General features: G+C 49.4%; 4 protein-coding genes across 4 annotated transcripts; all 4 read right to left on the bottom strand.

Moving 5' to 3' along the window:
• Positions 1–127: 127 nt before the first annotated feature.
• N7510_009447 (glycoside hydrolase family 71 protein) lies at positions 128–1407 on the bottom strand (the record flags this gene model as incomplete). The annotated part of the gene is made up of 2 exons (XM_056981372.1): positions 128–789; positions 858–1407. The coding sequence occupies 2 exons, from the start codon at positions 1405–1407 to the stop codon at positions 128–130; spliced, it is 1212 nt and encodes a 403-aa protein (XP_056831581.1).
• Positions 1408–3893: 2486 nt separating this feature from the next.
• Positions 3894–5198, bottom strand: N7510_009446 (uncharacterized protein; the record flags this gene model as incomplete). Its single annotated transcript, XM_056981371.1, has 1 exon — positions 3894–5198. The coding sequence occupies one exon, from the start codon at positions 5196–5198 to the stop codon at positions 3894–3896; it is 1305 nt and encodes a 434-aa protein (XP_056831580.1).
• A 2082-nt stretch (positions 5199–7280) lies between these two features.
• On the bottom strand, positions 7281–11105 carry N7510_009445 (non-ribosomal peptide synthetase; the record flags this gene model as incomplete). Its single annotated transcript, XM_056981370.1, has 1 exon — positions 7281–11105. One exon carries the CDS (start codon positions 11103–11105, stop codon positions 7281–7283), a length of 3825 nt encoding a protein of 1274 aa, XP_056831579.1.
• A 1773-nt stretch (positions 11106–12878) lies between these two features.
• Positions 12879–14402, bottom strand: N7510_009444 (MFS efflux transporter; the record flags this gene model as incomplete). The annotated part of the gene is made up of 1 exon (XM_056981369.1): positions 12879–14402. The coding sequence occupies one exon, from the start codon at positions 14400–14402 to the stop codon at positions 12879–12881; it is 1524 nt and encodes a 507-aa protein (XP_056831578.1).
• Positions 14403–14629: the final 227 nt, after the last annotated feature.

Raw genomic sequence — 14629 nt, 5'->3', positions numbered from 1 at the left:
ACGTGGTAAGAAAGCGGCCCTGGCCCGTTACAAGATGAGCTTCATATTCGCAAAAATCCACATTCTCACAGCTATTGAAAAAGTTCATCTTAATCACCGTCTGACATAATTTGAGGACTTTCCAACATCAGGACAGCCCCACAACTTCGTAGTTCCAGTTGCAAGTGGCATTGAGACTCTGAGCCTGAACTTGCTTGGTCCCAGTTGCCGACGCAACAACATTGTTCGAACTATCCAGCACTTGAATCATCTGTCCACCGCCAACGGCAAGCCCCAAAACACTATTATAATTCAGCCCTTTCTGACCCGAAAAGCTCCCAATAATATCGCTATTACTGTATACCTTGATCGTGTAGCCAGCAGAAGGCAGGATGACGGCGAAATTGACGGTATCTTGCGCCGATTGATAATTGGCAATAGAGGAAGAGCAGCTGGCACTGGTCAAAAGCGTTCGATACCAGAGTGCACCAACAGGCGCGCTGCCTGGTGGAGAGATGTCGGATATGTCCGTCGCACCAGCCTTGTAGGCTTTGATGAAGGGCGTGATTACTTGCAGCCATCCCTTATGGTCAAATCCATCGGCGTAGTCGCCAATCTCTGTGCCTGCAATCTGATCCTGCCAAAAGTCTCCCACGTAATGGCTCTCGCCAGCATCATTCCATGTGATGACTTCCACAAAATCGGGTTGTAACTGTAGCGCCTGTTCCATGCGCTGGGGCAGGTTCACGTCGCCAATGCGGTACCAGTCTTGACCACTCCCGAGGTATTTGAACTGATGAGATGACATGGCTGTATTTGAATCTTTTGCTTTAGTTTCGATATGCACTTTGCAGGTTTTTTAATCGGAGCTGACTCACGCATCATATAGACTTTCCCAGCACTATGTGCCTCTTGTAGAGCAGCCGAGTCTACACTATCACTGACATTCGCAGGAACAGTACCTGGTGATGGCCATGCAGACTCCCAGCTAAACACGCCGCTCAGAATAGGATACGAACTGAATACCCCGGTCGGATATCCAGAGAAATCGTCAAAGTCGGGAACAAAGAAGGGGGTTATGCCATAGGTCGAGATGAGAGGCTGGATAAAATCAGAGTCCCATTCAGAGTTGGAAATGGTACCTCCTGTATAAGTGCTAACGAAAGCCTGCCCGTTGACCTTGTAGTATGCACTTTGGGTAGCATATGGCGCAAGGAAAGCTGCAAGTTGGCTGACGTCCAACCCCCAGCTCATATCGAATGAAATGAATAACTTGAAGTTTTGTCCGGCAGCAGCGGCAAATAGATAGTTCAATGCATCAGTGTTCCAAGTGTCGGAAGCACTAATAGTATGGGTATTGAGAGCAAAACCATCAAAGCCGGCGTTCATAGCGTCTTGGACATCGGTCACGGCTTCAGCGGAAGTCATGGAGCCGACCTGCTGGCAATCAGATTGAGTTCAACAGATAATGATTATTAATATCAACATGCCATATAGTGTGCAAACACAGACTTGGTACTAGTAGCCTGTGTCGACGTGGTAGTGGTAGTGGTTGTAGTTGATGTCTTGGAAGACGTAGTGGTGGTAGTAGTAGAAGTGGCGGTACCAGTCCCACTAGACATCTGCACCTATGTGTTAACGATGAAGTTCACAGGTCGCGTAGCTTCAATAAAACTAACTAGCCGCGCCGTCGTTGCGCTACCAGCTTGGCCTGAAGCAACACACGAGCCAGCGACAGTTGCCGTGGACTCGTAAATGCCAATGAGGCCAGCTTCACAGCAGAAGTCATTTCCCTGGAGGCCTTGCCACAAAGACCAACTTGAGTCAGCACATTTTGGAGAGCCCTCTATAGCACCGACACAAGCTGAGTCTAAGGAAATGTCAGATTCTTCGTCTGTGTCCGAGTCCGAGGACTATGAGGGATGAGCAGGGAAAATAAAAACTCACTTGAAGAGCAGCAAGAAGCTACTTCATCTGTCTGCGCCGCAAAGCAGAAAAGACCGGTAGGACAGCATGCGCCTCCACCGCAAGAATTGGTTCCACTGGAGCAGGTACTGGACTGCAACGACCAGCCCTGAGCAACAGAACGACGGCTTATTACAGCCGCGGCACTCAGCAATGGCGTACAGAGCCCAAGTAGAATCAAGTCCAAAGAAGGCATTGCAAAACAGGTGCTTTCGCTACTCAATCCTTCGGAGTATTTGTATATTTTCTTCTTTCCTTTTCGTTCTTTGTCTTCCCATGGACTATCTATCACCATTATATATACACCACGGGCGATCTCTCAGCATGGATGTATAACCAACATGAAGAATTCACCATAGCTAAGCCCCACAGGGAATAATGTGACAAAATGCGGGGTCTAGTGTAATGAAACCTTCGCCAAAAGCTTATCAGAGTGCCGAATGCCCAAGAAATCCTGCGGAAACAGGGCTGGAGACAACTGGCAAGTAGATGGGAAGCCAACACTCGCTCCAATTCCCGACTTTACTTCTGCAAGCCCTCGAGTTACTCTAATAGACTATCATCAATTATGTATTCACTGGATCATCATGCCGAGAAAAGCAGCGAGATTTACAACGGGTGTCTATTCCAAGGTAAAAATCTGCGTCTACAGACTCATTTTCTCGCTGGGATTCCTCCGGTCGTTCCTCATTGTCTCACAGTGTCGCAGTGTGGCTGAACTAGCGGGCAATCTAGCCTCGTTTCGAGATCCCCGCGTGACTTTGATGAATCCCCTCTTTTCCCCTTTTTTTCTACAATCACTACTGGCTAGTCTTAGACATGGACTACTCTTTATTTGGAGATAGCGTTGTTGAACCCAAGTCGGAGGGCATCTAGCTTGGCTCAGGCAAAGCCCCAGCCCAACTACTTCCTCTGGAGACAACGTTGAGTTGCACCGAAAATTACAACGAAAAAGGTGCATCGGCCCACCCACACGGCTACCTCGGCCTTGAGTCTCTCCTCATTTTACTGGATTGAATCTACCGGAAGCGAGATGAAACATGTAAGGTTTGCCTCAATCGTATTTCCCCATATTCTCCCCACAAGAATTAGAGCGATCATACGACGAGTGAGCTCTTCTTAACCTACACGATCGAAATCCAAAGAATCTCTTGCTGTAAGTATGATCGCCTCCTCGACCTCTATGTAAGGTGCGCAATTGTGAGCGCAGTGAGTCAACGATATGGCGTGCTGTAGACTCAACCCAGATCTTGGTAGTCAAACCTGCCAAGGCAGTATGGGTAATGTCTCGTTGCCGACCCGCTGCTCCAATGTCGGGAGACAACTACATCACCATTTCCTTGGCTGAGTTTCGAGTAAGTTTTTAGCTCTATTTAGACATGGAGGCACTATTAAGACTAATAAGTAATATTGTGCACTACTACGTCAACTATAGAGCTAATGGCTGTGCAGCAAATCCTGTTATTAACTTGGTCAGAAATGATCGCAAATTTGATCACCAAATAAACGCAACATGCCATTTCACCCGCCCCACCCCCGGGATGGTGGTTCCTCGAAGAGGAGCCACCACCTTGCCAGCCCGGACGCTGGAAAGCCGGACCCTCTCCGACGGTCCGCGGGAGGACTGTAAAGTAGTATGAGCCCAGGAACTTGAAAGACAAGACAGCAGTGGCGGAATTTCAAAACACCAACTCCGAGGCAGGAGAAAAGCAAGGATACACGATGGTGGTGGGGAACGAGAAGAGAAAGGCGGGCGAGGCAGCACCTGGTCAGGAACAACAGTGAGGTCGAGATCGTGTGAATAGGGTTGGACGGATGGATGGATAGACAGATATGACGAGGAAGGGAGATACATAGCATTTAGTTTCTACTCAAGCATCTATATCTGCGAACAAACATGTATGATAGAAATAGATAACATCCTCATTCCAGTTGCAGGTAGTTTGCAATTAAAAATCACTCCGCTCTTCGCCATAACCATCGTAGTCTCCAAAACCCAAGTCTCTACTATCCAAGTCGCCATCATCCCAGACTCCATCATCCAAATCGCCATCATCATAGTCGTCATCGTACCATTCGCTATCATCCAAGTCTCTGGTATTGAAGACGTAATCATCCTCACATTCATCATCCAAGTCGCCTTCAGGATCTATACCCTGTTGTTCCAAAATCTTTTTTATCGTGCTGACATCATCCATGGTGGATTCTGCAGCCCTCTTCCTTAGATTCGCATGAAGCCTCAGGTAGGTCTCCAAATAGCCGAGTTTCTTGTCGCTCAACTGCACAAAAACATGAACCGAGATCCTGGTTTGCCTCGGGAGCCCACTCTTCTCTTCGGCCGCAGTAACACTGTCTTGTGCATTGGTGTATTCAATGACGAGGGATATCATGCCCTCGATTGCAATGTCGGCATTGGTCCAATCGTAATTCGCTGCATCCTCCACAGTTTTGACGGCCTCAATGGCTTCTCCAATGATATTGGCTAGATCGTTGATCTTTTCGTAGTACTCATCGGCTTTTGCGGTCAAAAACTCGAGTTCTTCCTGCACCACCTCCGTGAGGAATTTATTGATGCGATCGGCTGGCGCATCGAATAGCGCGTTTATGCTGTCTGCGACATGACTTCGAACCGCGTCGAGCTTAGCAATTCGCGCATTTGCTATATTCTCCAACTTGTCTAGACCAGTCTTCGTCAAGTGTACAATAGCGCTCGCCACGGTGGTTTCTAGTCCTCCAATTGCTGGAAGCTTGCTCGTCATCTCTTGGGTCAAGCTTCCTAGTGTCTGTTCGAGTTGCCTTCTCGTCTCGTCCTTTAGAGACGCGATGAGATTTATAGGGAGCTTCGAGATATTGGTGATGGCCTCCTGCGCCATATTCTTGACCCCTGTTACCGTGGATTTGGCGTCTGACGCTAGGGCTGAGAAGTCGCTAAGAAGGTCTTTGCCAGCCTGCACGTAGTTATTAGCTGTAGTAACTCCTTCTATAACGGAGCTCCCAATTTTTTTGGCAGTTGACGTGATCTCGCTCAAGGCGCTCATCCACCCTCGTTTTCTAAGTCCAGTGCTCATTGCAGATAGGTCACTCGTTTGATTGTGCTTAGACAGCTCATCGCTCCACTCAAACGGAGACAGCCGTCCATCAGGGGCGTCGTCGATTATGATAGCGGATTCGATAGGGGCGCATTGAACGATTGAAGGGCCCAGAAGTGCTATGGTACAAAACACCAACAGAATGAGGAATTGAAATCGAATCATGGCGACGTGTAGGATCGTCGATTGGGATTCCGAGGTCGTGTACAAACCAGACGAAGCCTACCGCGGTCGACAGGAAACAAGTTCACTAGTATTGCTGTATTTCGAAGTTAGAGCAGTTCAAAAAAGGCAGCCACTGGAATTAGGCAGAGGTTTCCTAACTTTTCACAAAACAAATCCGGCCTAGATTCGACGCATTTTGGGGAAAGTTGGCCATACCCAAATATATACCTGGTCCCAAGGTAAATGATAATAATTTACGCCCTCTTCTACAAAGTTAGATGGTAAGAAGGATTTCAGCGCTAGTAAATAATTAGGGCCGGGTCCTTACTTTTTCAAGCTTAGGGTTGCCGCATATAGGATGCAGGAATGATCAGATCAGACCGAAGCTTAAGCTATTAACGGATAATCATTAACCGATAAGGTGGGGCAATTCCTGCAAAAGGATTACTTTGGCGTGCTGGCGACGCCCTGGATACTGCCCCCAAAAGTTGCTTGAGCTAGAAGGAAAGAATAGTCTGTCCACATCAAGACTCGGCAAGCGAAGGCTTTTTGCGTAAACAAAACCAAGGTAGGGTATCCAGATATTGTCTGGAAGTGCAAATTCCTTCAAATTACACTCAACAAAATAGAAGGGGTTGCCGAATACAGAATGGCTTATGGCCCCTTTTATCTCCGGCTGGATTAGTAAATTAGCCCCAGATAGCATCAGGAGGAAGATTTGAAACAGTGGATTCCGAATGCGTCGGCTTTTTTTTCTTTCTTTATTTCCCACCTCCATAGCAATCATCATGTCTCCGGCCGAGAATTCGACCTGATTAAGAATCAGGCCGGATAGCCTCTATATGAGCTCCTACAGCTGCATCCCAAGATCAACTCTATCCCATAGACGCGCAGGTACACAAAACCATCGAACTGGCAACATAAATCAACGGCGCCTTACACTAGATCAAGAGAAACTCTTTGTTCAAGGATAATTGAACACTATTCTCAACAATTGAAGGGCCAAGGAAATCTTTCCTAAGTTCTTTATCTCTTCTCAGGTGTAAGGTTTAGGAGAACCCGAAGATTGAGTACTGCTCCATTCTCCTAACAGAATGTGCAGTAGGGTCATAACAGATTATACATCCAATACATAGTGCAACAGAGTGATGTTGCCAAGTTTCTGGCTCACTGGATGAGCGTGTGGACATAGGGGACCGTGAGTCAGTCTCCTGTTTGAACCATTAGCCGCCACATCACGTTGACTTTGGAGCTTCCGTAGTGTTAAGGGTCTCGGGAATCCCGCCCCGTGACCCTCTCTGTAAGATACTGCTTCTGAACAGTCTCCCTTCCAGTTCTGTAGACAATCTACAGATTTCTCTTCTTCCATGACTTCCATCCTTTCCTAAGACGTAACCCTTACTTCCAGATCTACATTACCTTGTCCGCAAATTACCGGTGGTGGTAAATTTGCAATTATGGCTGATGACATATCTTGCCGGTAAGAAGTAGGTATTCAATTTGTAAATGCTGTTAGTCAAGGTATTTATATATAGGTTCTTTTCCCCGTTCGCTTTACGTCAATGCATACGATTAGTACGCGGCTATGAAAGTACGTGTATACTGGTGGTGTATGGTTCGTTCTCGGTACAAATGATGACTGGGGATATTCTGGGCTATATGCCTTTTCCGCATGGTCGCAAGTCATGTTGTGGCTTGCTTCGCAGGCACCATACTACAAATATGAGTGACAACCCCTCTGGCAATAATGGCACTTGTCATGATGACAAGTCTCTGCGGTATATTGACCTCGATACTTGTTGCCTAAGTGTGAGGAGTTATAGATGGCCAGGAAATGAGTCGAAAGAAAAGGTATCTGGTGCGTCACAGGAGCAAGTTATATGTGCAGAACCGTCTGATCCCGATCGCAAGACGATTCAGTCGCAAACAGTGAACGAGGTCGAAGTGCTGTAGGGAGAAAACCGTTTCATGAAAGAGACGATTGGCAAGTTCCCGAGATCTACCTTAGGATGCGAATTTTAGGAGCAACAATAGAATGTTCATAATTCTAATAAGGTATACCCAGCCGCTAGATCAAGGGTATTAGATAGGCTCATCACGAGGCTCGACTAAAATCTCATTCACAGAGACATACTCCGGCTGGCACAGAGCATGAACAATCGAGTTCGCCACATCAGAAGGCTCAAGGATCTTGGCACCGGAAGGCTCGCCAAACTTTTTGACAGCCTCCGTATCCGTCGACATATTCAATAACGGAGTGGCCGTATTACCGGGCTGAATGGCAGTCACACGCAAGCCGGCACCGGCCGTTTCAAGACGCAGTGCTTGAAGCGTCGCCTCGACGAAGAACTTGCTCGCTGAGTAGACACCCAGACCAGGGAAGACTTTGCGTCCGGCGTCGGAGGAGATGGCCACGACGTGGCCGCGGCCGCGCTCAAGCATGCCGGGCACAGTGGTTCCGAGGGCGTTAAGGAGACCCTTGCAGTTGACGTCGACGGTGCGTTCCCACTCGTTGAAGTTGACGTTCTTCATCATTTCGAAGTACATCACGCCTGCGCATGAGACAAGGATATCTACAGGACCGAGCTCTTCGCTGGCTGCCTTGACGAGTTCTTCGGTCTGTATCTTGCTAGTAACATCGGTGGATCGGACCACGCACTTGACACCGTACACATCGACCTGGCGCTTGACGGATTTCAAAGCATCTAGGCGGCGAGCACCAAGGGCAACGGCACAACCTGCCTTTGCTAGTGCAGCAGCGACGGCTGCACCAATACCCGATGAGGCACCAGTTACGACGGCGACCTTGCCACTGAGTGGTCCTCGGATGGTGGGCTTCGGAGCAAGAGCTTGTTGGCGGGTAGGTGCCCGGTGGAGCCATCCTCGAGCAAACCAGTGTCGGGTGTATGTCTCGAGCAGCTGGGCGTCAACCTTGGGGCGCTCGACCGCCGATCGGAAAGGTCTCGTTAAGGAGTTGTCAAGAACAACAATCCCGCGCAAGAACTCCACAGTTGGCATGCCACTACGAAGAATGTCGACGGTGAAAGAACCATCTCCACCCTTGGCCAAACCTCGCCTCTCAGTCCACAGTGACACCCACTCCTCCCATGGGAGTGGCTTGGTAGGATATCCAAGAGTGTTCAGGTTCTCAAAGACAGATCGAATGTTCACCGGATCGGGGTCCCCCAGGTGGAAGATCTTTCGGTCCGCCTGGGTTTGTGTGGCGAGGTGAACGATGCTCTTGCTCACAAAGTCGACGGGAGTCATCTCTGCCCTCCAGTCTTCGACATCTGGCGCATAGCCAAGTCTGATTGACTCGACAATCAACGCGGTCAGCAGATCCCATGCGTTGGCTGCGCCGGTGAGACTGTGACCACTAATGGTACCGCAACGGTGGATCTTCACGGGCAATCCGCACTCACCGGCCTTGAGGACAAGCTGCTCAGCAACCCACTTGGTTTGACCGTAACCATCAAGCAACTTTGTGGGGACGTCCTCGACATCGAGCGTGTTGTTCTCAGTCCAACCCTTCTTCCCAGAAGGAGGCAAGACACCATTTGTGGAAACGTATTGGACGGTCGCACCGCCCTTGGCTGCAAGGCGAAGAATCTCCCGAGTCCCGCCAACATTGGCAGCGCGTAGCGCCGCGTAGGGGTATACAAGGTTGACGGTAGCTGCAGCATGGACGATGACTTGGACTCGAGCGGCAAGATCATCGTATGCGTCAGGCGCCAAACCAAAGTGAGGTCTTGACAGATTGCCGGGAAGGACCTCGACACGCTCCATGACTGAGTCGCGCCAGAGGCCAAGGTCGAGAAGGTTGCGGCGAATACGAGCAACACCTCCAGCCTGGTCATCATCCTCGGGGTCCTTGAACCGGACCATACAGATGATCTTGGCCGAGGTATTTTCCAGCAAGTCATTGAGCAAGAAAGCACCTAGGAATCCTGTCACACCGGTCAACAGCACGGTGTCAGCCGTGGCGATAGACGTGAGTGTGGCATTTGAATGGGACTTGATCTCGTCATCAAGAGTCGCGTCGGCGAGCAAAACGGCAGGAAGATCCGCTTGCACCGCAGCAGTGTGCCCATCTCTGACCGCACGCACCGTGTCCAGATGACCGGAGAGTGTCACATTCTCTGCGAGTCGTGGAATTGAAACACGGAAACCGAAATGACGAGACAATCGGCCTGCGAGGTCTGCCAGCGACAAAGAATGACCGCCAAGGTCGAAGAAATTATCCTCAGGCTTCAAATTAGATTTCGTAGTTTTCAGGACATTCGCCCAAAGGGCCGCAATATCGTCAATGCTAATTGGATCCTTCTTCGCCGCATGCTCAATGCTGTTGGGGCTAGGGGTACGAGGCGGAGTAAGACTTTTGAGATCGACCTTGCCAGACACCTCGTGGGTGGGCAAATCCTTCATCACAACCCACAGAGACGGAATCATGTAATGGGCGAGATGGGGCTCGAGGATGCGACGAGTGGACGGGCTGTGTCCAGACTCGTTGACCTCAACCAGTGGCCGAGAGTCAGAGGCATCCTTCTCAGCGGCCACGACGTAAGCGCACAATTGACAATCGAGGCCATCGCCATGAGCGGTGACAGCACAATGGCTGACAGCTAAGTGCTGGCAGATTTCACTCTCCACCTTGGCTGGGACCACTGAGTATCCACGGATCTTGATCATGGAACCGACCCGGCCCGTAATTTCTAGATGTCCCGCCGGCAGCTTCCGTGCCAAATCCCCGGTTCTGTATATGAGAGCGCCGGGCTTAGTATCAAACTTGTTCGGAATGAATGCCTTGGCAGTCGTTTCTGGGAGGTTGAGGTATCCGCGAGCCAGTAGGTCTCCTCCAACAAACAACTCACCCGCAGTACCCGCTTCCACTTCTTTTTCATTCTCATCGAGAATGTACGTTGGAACAAGAGGTGGACCAACAGCACAGTAATGGGAATCCGTGTCGATCAGGTCACGGATATCGCCGCATGCGATCTCGTGAGTCTCGCATGCACTGTAGCAGTTGAGGAGGCGGGTATTGGGCAAGGTTCCTATTCCTCGACGGGCGAGATCGGTGGTCACAACCTCACCATTGAGCCAAAGGGTTCGTAGATTAGGCAGACGGGCGGCAATTCGTGGATAGCGCGAGAGAACTGTGGCCAGTAAGGTAGGTGTCATGAGAGTTTCGGTGACCTTCTTGGCTTCGAGCAGGTCGACCAGCGCCGCGGGATCGTAGCTTACTTCATCGGGAACACAAATGACCGTGGCACCTCTGAGTAGCGGACGCAGCATCTCCCAAATGAAAAATACATTACAGGCTACCCGGTCTCCGGGCTGCAAATTTTGTACCGCAAATCGTAGGTCGTATGAAAGTACGGAGGCTCTCTGGGGGTTGGCGATTCCCTTAGGCTTGCCGGTTGTGCCAGAGGAGTAGGAGACAAATGCCAGGCGATCTAAGTCATCCTCCGCGGGCATCAGGGGCAGCTCTGTAGTAATCTGATCCTCTTCAGGGTTCGGCTCGTCCAGGGCAATGGTTGGGTACTCGGCTTTCACTTTGTTGGCCTCAGTAAGGTTAGTGATCACGACGGCGGGCTTTGCATCATCAATGACATCAGCGAGCAGTCCCGGGGGATATGCAAGCTCCAAGACTAAGAATGCACCTCCGGCCTGAAGAGCTGCCAGGCACGCAATCACGTAGTGCGCGCTACGAGGCAGGAGCACTCCAACCAATGTGTCCCGGCCGACCCCGCGGAGGCGCAGGCGAGCGGCAAGAGCTTGGACTTCCTTGTCGAGCTCCGCATAGGTGTATGTAGCATTCTCATCCTCCAAGGCAACGGCGTTGGGGGTTGTTAGGACCTGCTTTTTGAACAGCGAGGGCAGGTCCAGCCCGGTATCGATTATTGGCATGTTGTTGAGCTCTCCGAACGAGAGGATGTAAGGTCGGACACGGGACTTGAAATAGCTAGATCAACGAGTCTAGAACTGTGCGGCTTCGACGCTACAGTTGCAATGGAAAGTTTGAACGGGAAGTTCTGAGTGATGCTATAACAGCAAGAGATGACGCGACGAGAGAAACAGTAAACAAGGAAATGGCCACCTGCCATATTTCTTGATTGTCATCCCACCATTTTGTTGAGAGCCACATGACAGCAAGCTATGATGGAGACTAAACATCGAACTAAACTCCATGCCGCCCAGTGAAAGAAACACTTGGAATCTGGTGGAGTTCATCTCCCTTATCAGGGCCAATCGATCCCGCATCCGCCAAGATGTCATGCATTGATTTCTCCGCCCTCCCGATAGCTGCTATGCATAATTCCTGAGCGACAGACACTTCTCTTATTAAGTATAGATAGTTATAAATATGACGATACCCCAGGGAAATCGCCACTAAATACAGTTCAAAAGTCACTGGCAAGAAGTGCAACTTGATCTTTCTCCAGGTGTGGATCCGCCCCACTGTCAGACCATTTGCATGTGAAAGTCCCCTCTCCCCAACGCTTTCTGTGCTGTTCCTATTTACTAATCTTATGCTTCTGGCTTTCTAACTAGTGGGTTAGTTGGTTGACTAGATTGAGTGTTTTCTACGTCGATGCCTCGTCCGTAAGGCGAAATATATCACATGAGCGACGGTCATATCCCGGAGCCGAATCGGGCAGAAAATCGGTGTTCCCCCTGAGTTACCTGGACCACCCTTCTTACAAATTTCTACTAGCGTAATATATAGAGTGCACTTTATCGACCGTGCAATACCCTAAGGTCCTGCCCCGTGTGGTATGCCATTTCGCAATCTAAAGTAAATGTTAGTGAAGAGTTTGACGCTATCGAGCTTCTCATTGAATTTGGGAGTAATCATAGTGATGAGAATGCTAAGACGTCGAATTCCCCCTAAAGCTACATTTACTACTTTTTAGGGTCACGACGATGGAGCTCATCGGCTAAACAAACCACTAAGAAACGGAAGTCTTCGTAGAGCGTAGTTGCCCATACGGTAGGAAACATTACCCCTGGTCGGGTTAAGCCATACGTTCTCTAATTGGAATGAATAGGTGGATTAGTAGCTAGACACAGGATTTGGGAATAAGAGCAAGATACACTAGCCTACCTATTACGCAGCGATCTAGGATGGTTTTCGCTAGATCGCAAATTGCTCTACTAGCGCACTAAAGGTTATATATACGCATTATAGTGAGATTTTACTACATCTATATACTATATGTGGGAAGGATAGGAAAAGCAGCATTAGGGGACTTCGACTATAAGAAATTACCTTAGGACGACGAACTATAATACCAATTATTCGCTTGATGTTATCATAGCCTCTCATCACCCGTTCTAGAGCGATTGGTACTATCTCGGCCAATGGTTTCCTGGAGCACAAGCCCTGGAGTTAAATTGGACATGGAGCTGCCCTAAGTACTCTCCCTAGGCCAGACCTACTGGTCTTCCATATTGTTTCTAACTCGATTCACGTCCGTCTTGTGTTCAAGTATCCTTTTTCTACCAAGGCCTATCTAAGGGTTGAAGGAACATTATAAGCTCATTTTTGCAGGTACGCCAAGGTCTTAGAGTGCCGGTATTCCCTAACAGCTTTATTTATTGTAGTAGTTTCCGCAAACATAACAATCCCCTATGCCTGGTGTGTAGATCTTGTGAATGATCGTGATTGAGCGGTCAACATCAGTCGGAACGTTTCACAATTCTTGGCAAGAAGCACCAACTGACAAACATCACAGCGTAGAGGGCCAGACAGATTGGGTGTAAAACTACTGTGCCAAGCTGCTGCGCAAGGAGGCCGGTGATAAATGGAGCAAAGGCACCGCCACTGCTTCCCATTGCGCTGATAAAGCTCAAACTCGTCGTTTGAATGTTGTGAGGGAGCAATTTGCTGAAAACCACAGCTCCACAGGGGTAAATCGGACCCAGAATCAATCCGATGATGGCAACTGCGACCGCCTGTCCAATGATATTCGGGATAAACCATGCGAGAAATTGAAAGCTAATAGCGCACAGGGTAAGCACGGAGACCGACAGCTTCTCTCCAATGCGACGGGCTGGGTAAGAGAGAGCAAACCGGCCGAGAGTAATGCCTGCCCAGAAACCGGAGCTAACGTATCCAACATGAGCCGGGTCTCCGTCTCGATAAGCTATCAGGTATGAGACTATCCAACCAGATATCGATACTTCGGCACCTTGGTACGCGAATATGAACAACGCTCCCAGAAAAGTCACTTTGCTTTTGACGGCCTTTTTCAGGACACTTTTTTGGGCGGGCCGCTGCGCCTCGTCTTGGACAAATACTGTTCCACGAACACCTGGAACAGCTTGGCCATGGAGCTCTTTCCCAAACCCTTTGAGAGCCCAACCTGAGTAGAAGAGATTAAAGACAGCCAGAGTCAGGTTAATGAAGTAGAAGTACGTCCAGTGGATCCCATGCGATACCAATGCAGTAGCGATCAGTGGAGCAATTGTTCCGCCGATGCCATAAGATCCGTGAGCAACGCCCAAGGCTTCAGTCCCATTTGCCATGTTAGCCAAAAAGACATTGTTCAGGGAGATGTTGATGGACATGCCGAGCCCGATAAGCAAGTAGCTCACGACGACGACTGAGAAGGGTACTTTGCAGGCAATCAGGGTGAATGCTGTCACTAAGAATGCTTGACATATCATGGACGTCTTCGAGCGACCAAGTCGACTATTAATCGCATGAGTGAGTGGTGCAGCCAAGATGAATCCTAGGGCGTTGGCGACAAAAACCAACGACACGGTCGAATATCCGATGTGATAATCCTCCTCCATGTACGGGATCAATGCACCAAGGGAGCTATCCCCCATACCGTTGGCCAAGAACATCACACAGGCACTCACAAACCGCCATTTATTCCTCGGAGGATTCAAAAGACTATGTGCCACATTTGCCGTAACACGACTAGCCGGGTTCTGTGCTCTTTCGTGGTCACGAGGTGAACCGAAAGATGCTGGAAGACTCTCCACATCTGTGGAACCTAGAGATATTCTAGCCACCCTAGGTAATGATGGTGAATATTCTCTCGTAGGCGAGGATCTGCCCAATTGGAACTCGTCCAGTTCAGGATATGTCGGTACGGAAGCTACACCATGCTGACCTTTGCGAGCTACAGCCGCTAGATTCGCAACCTGGGGAGTACTCTTTCCCTCAATTAAAGTATTAAACTGGGCGGCCATGACTCCGAGAGTGTCTTCTCAGGTGCTTTTGAACTGTAGTGAGGAATAGGGCTCTGTATTAGTTAGCTTCCACCCTGAGCCCCATCTCCACAAAATAAGTCATTGGATGTGCACATACATGGCGTTGGCAGAATTTTGGCTGTATGAGATTGGTATCGAAAGCGGACTTAAGCAATGGAAAAAGAATTAAAAAACAAAATTAGTCGTCGTTATGATTGCGACCGTAG

Source organism: Penicillium lagena (genome assembly GCF_028827675.1).
Source record: "Penicillium lagena strain IBT 129212 chromosome Unknown utg000006l_segment0_segment0, whole genome shotgun sequence".
NCBI classification, from domain to species: domain Eukaryota; kingdom Fungi; phylum Ascomycota; class Eurotiomycetes; order Eurotiales; family Aspergillaceae; genus Penicillium; species Penicillium lagena.
Note: the sequence above shows the minus strand (reverse complement) of the source record. Positions and strands in the feature narration are given on the sequence as shown.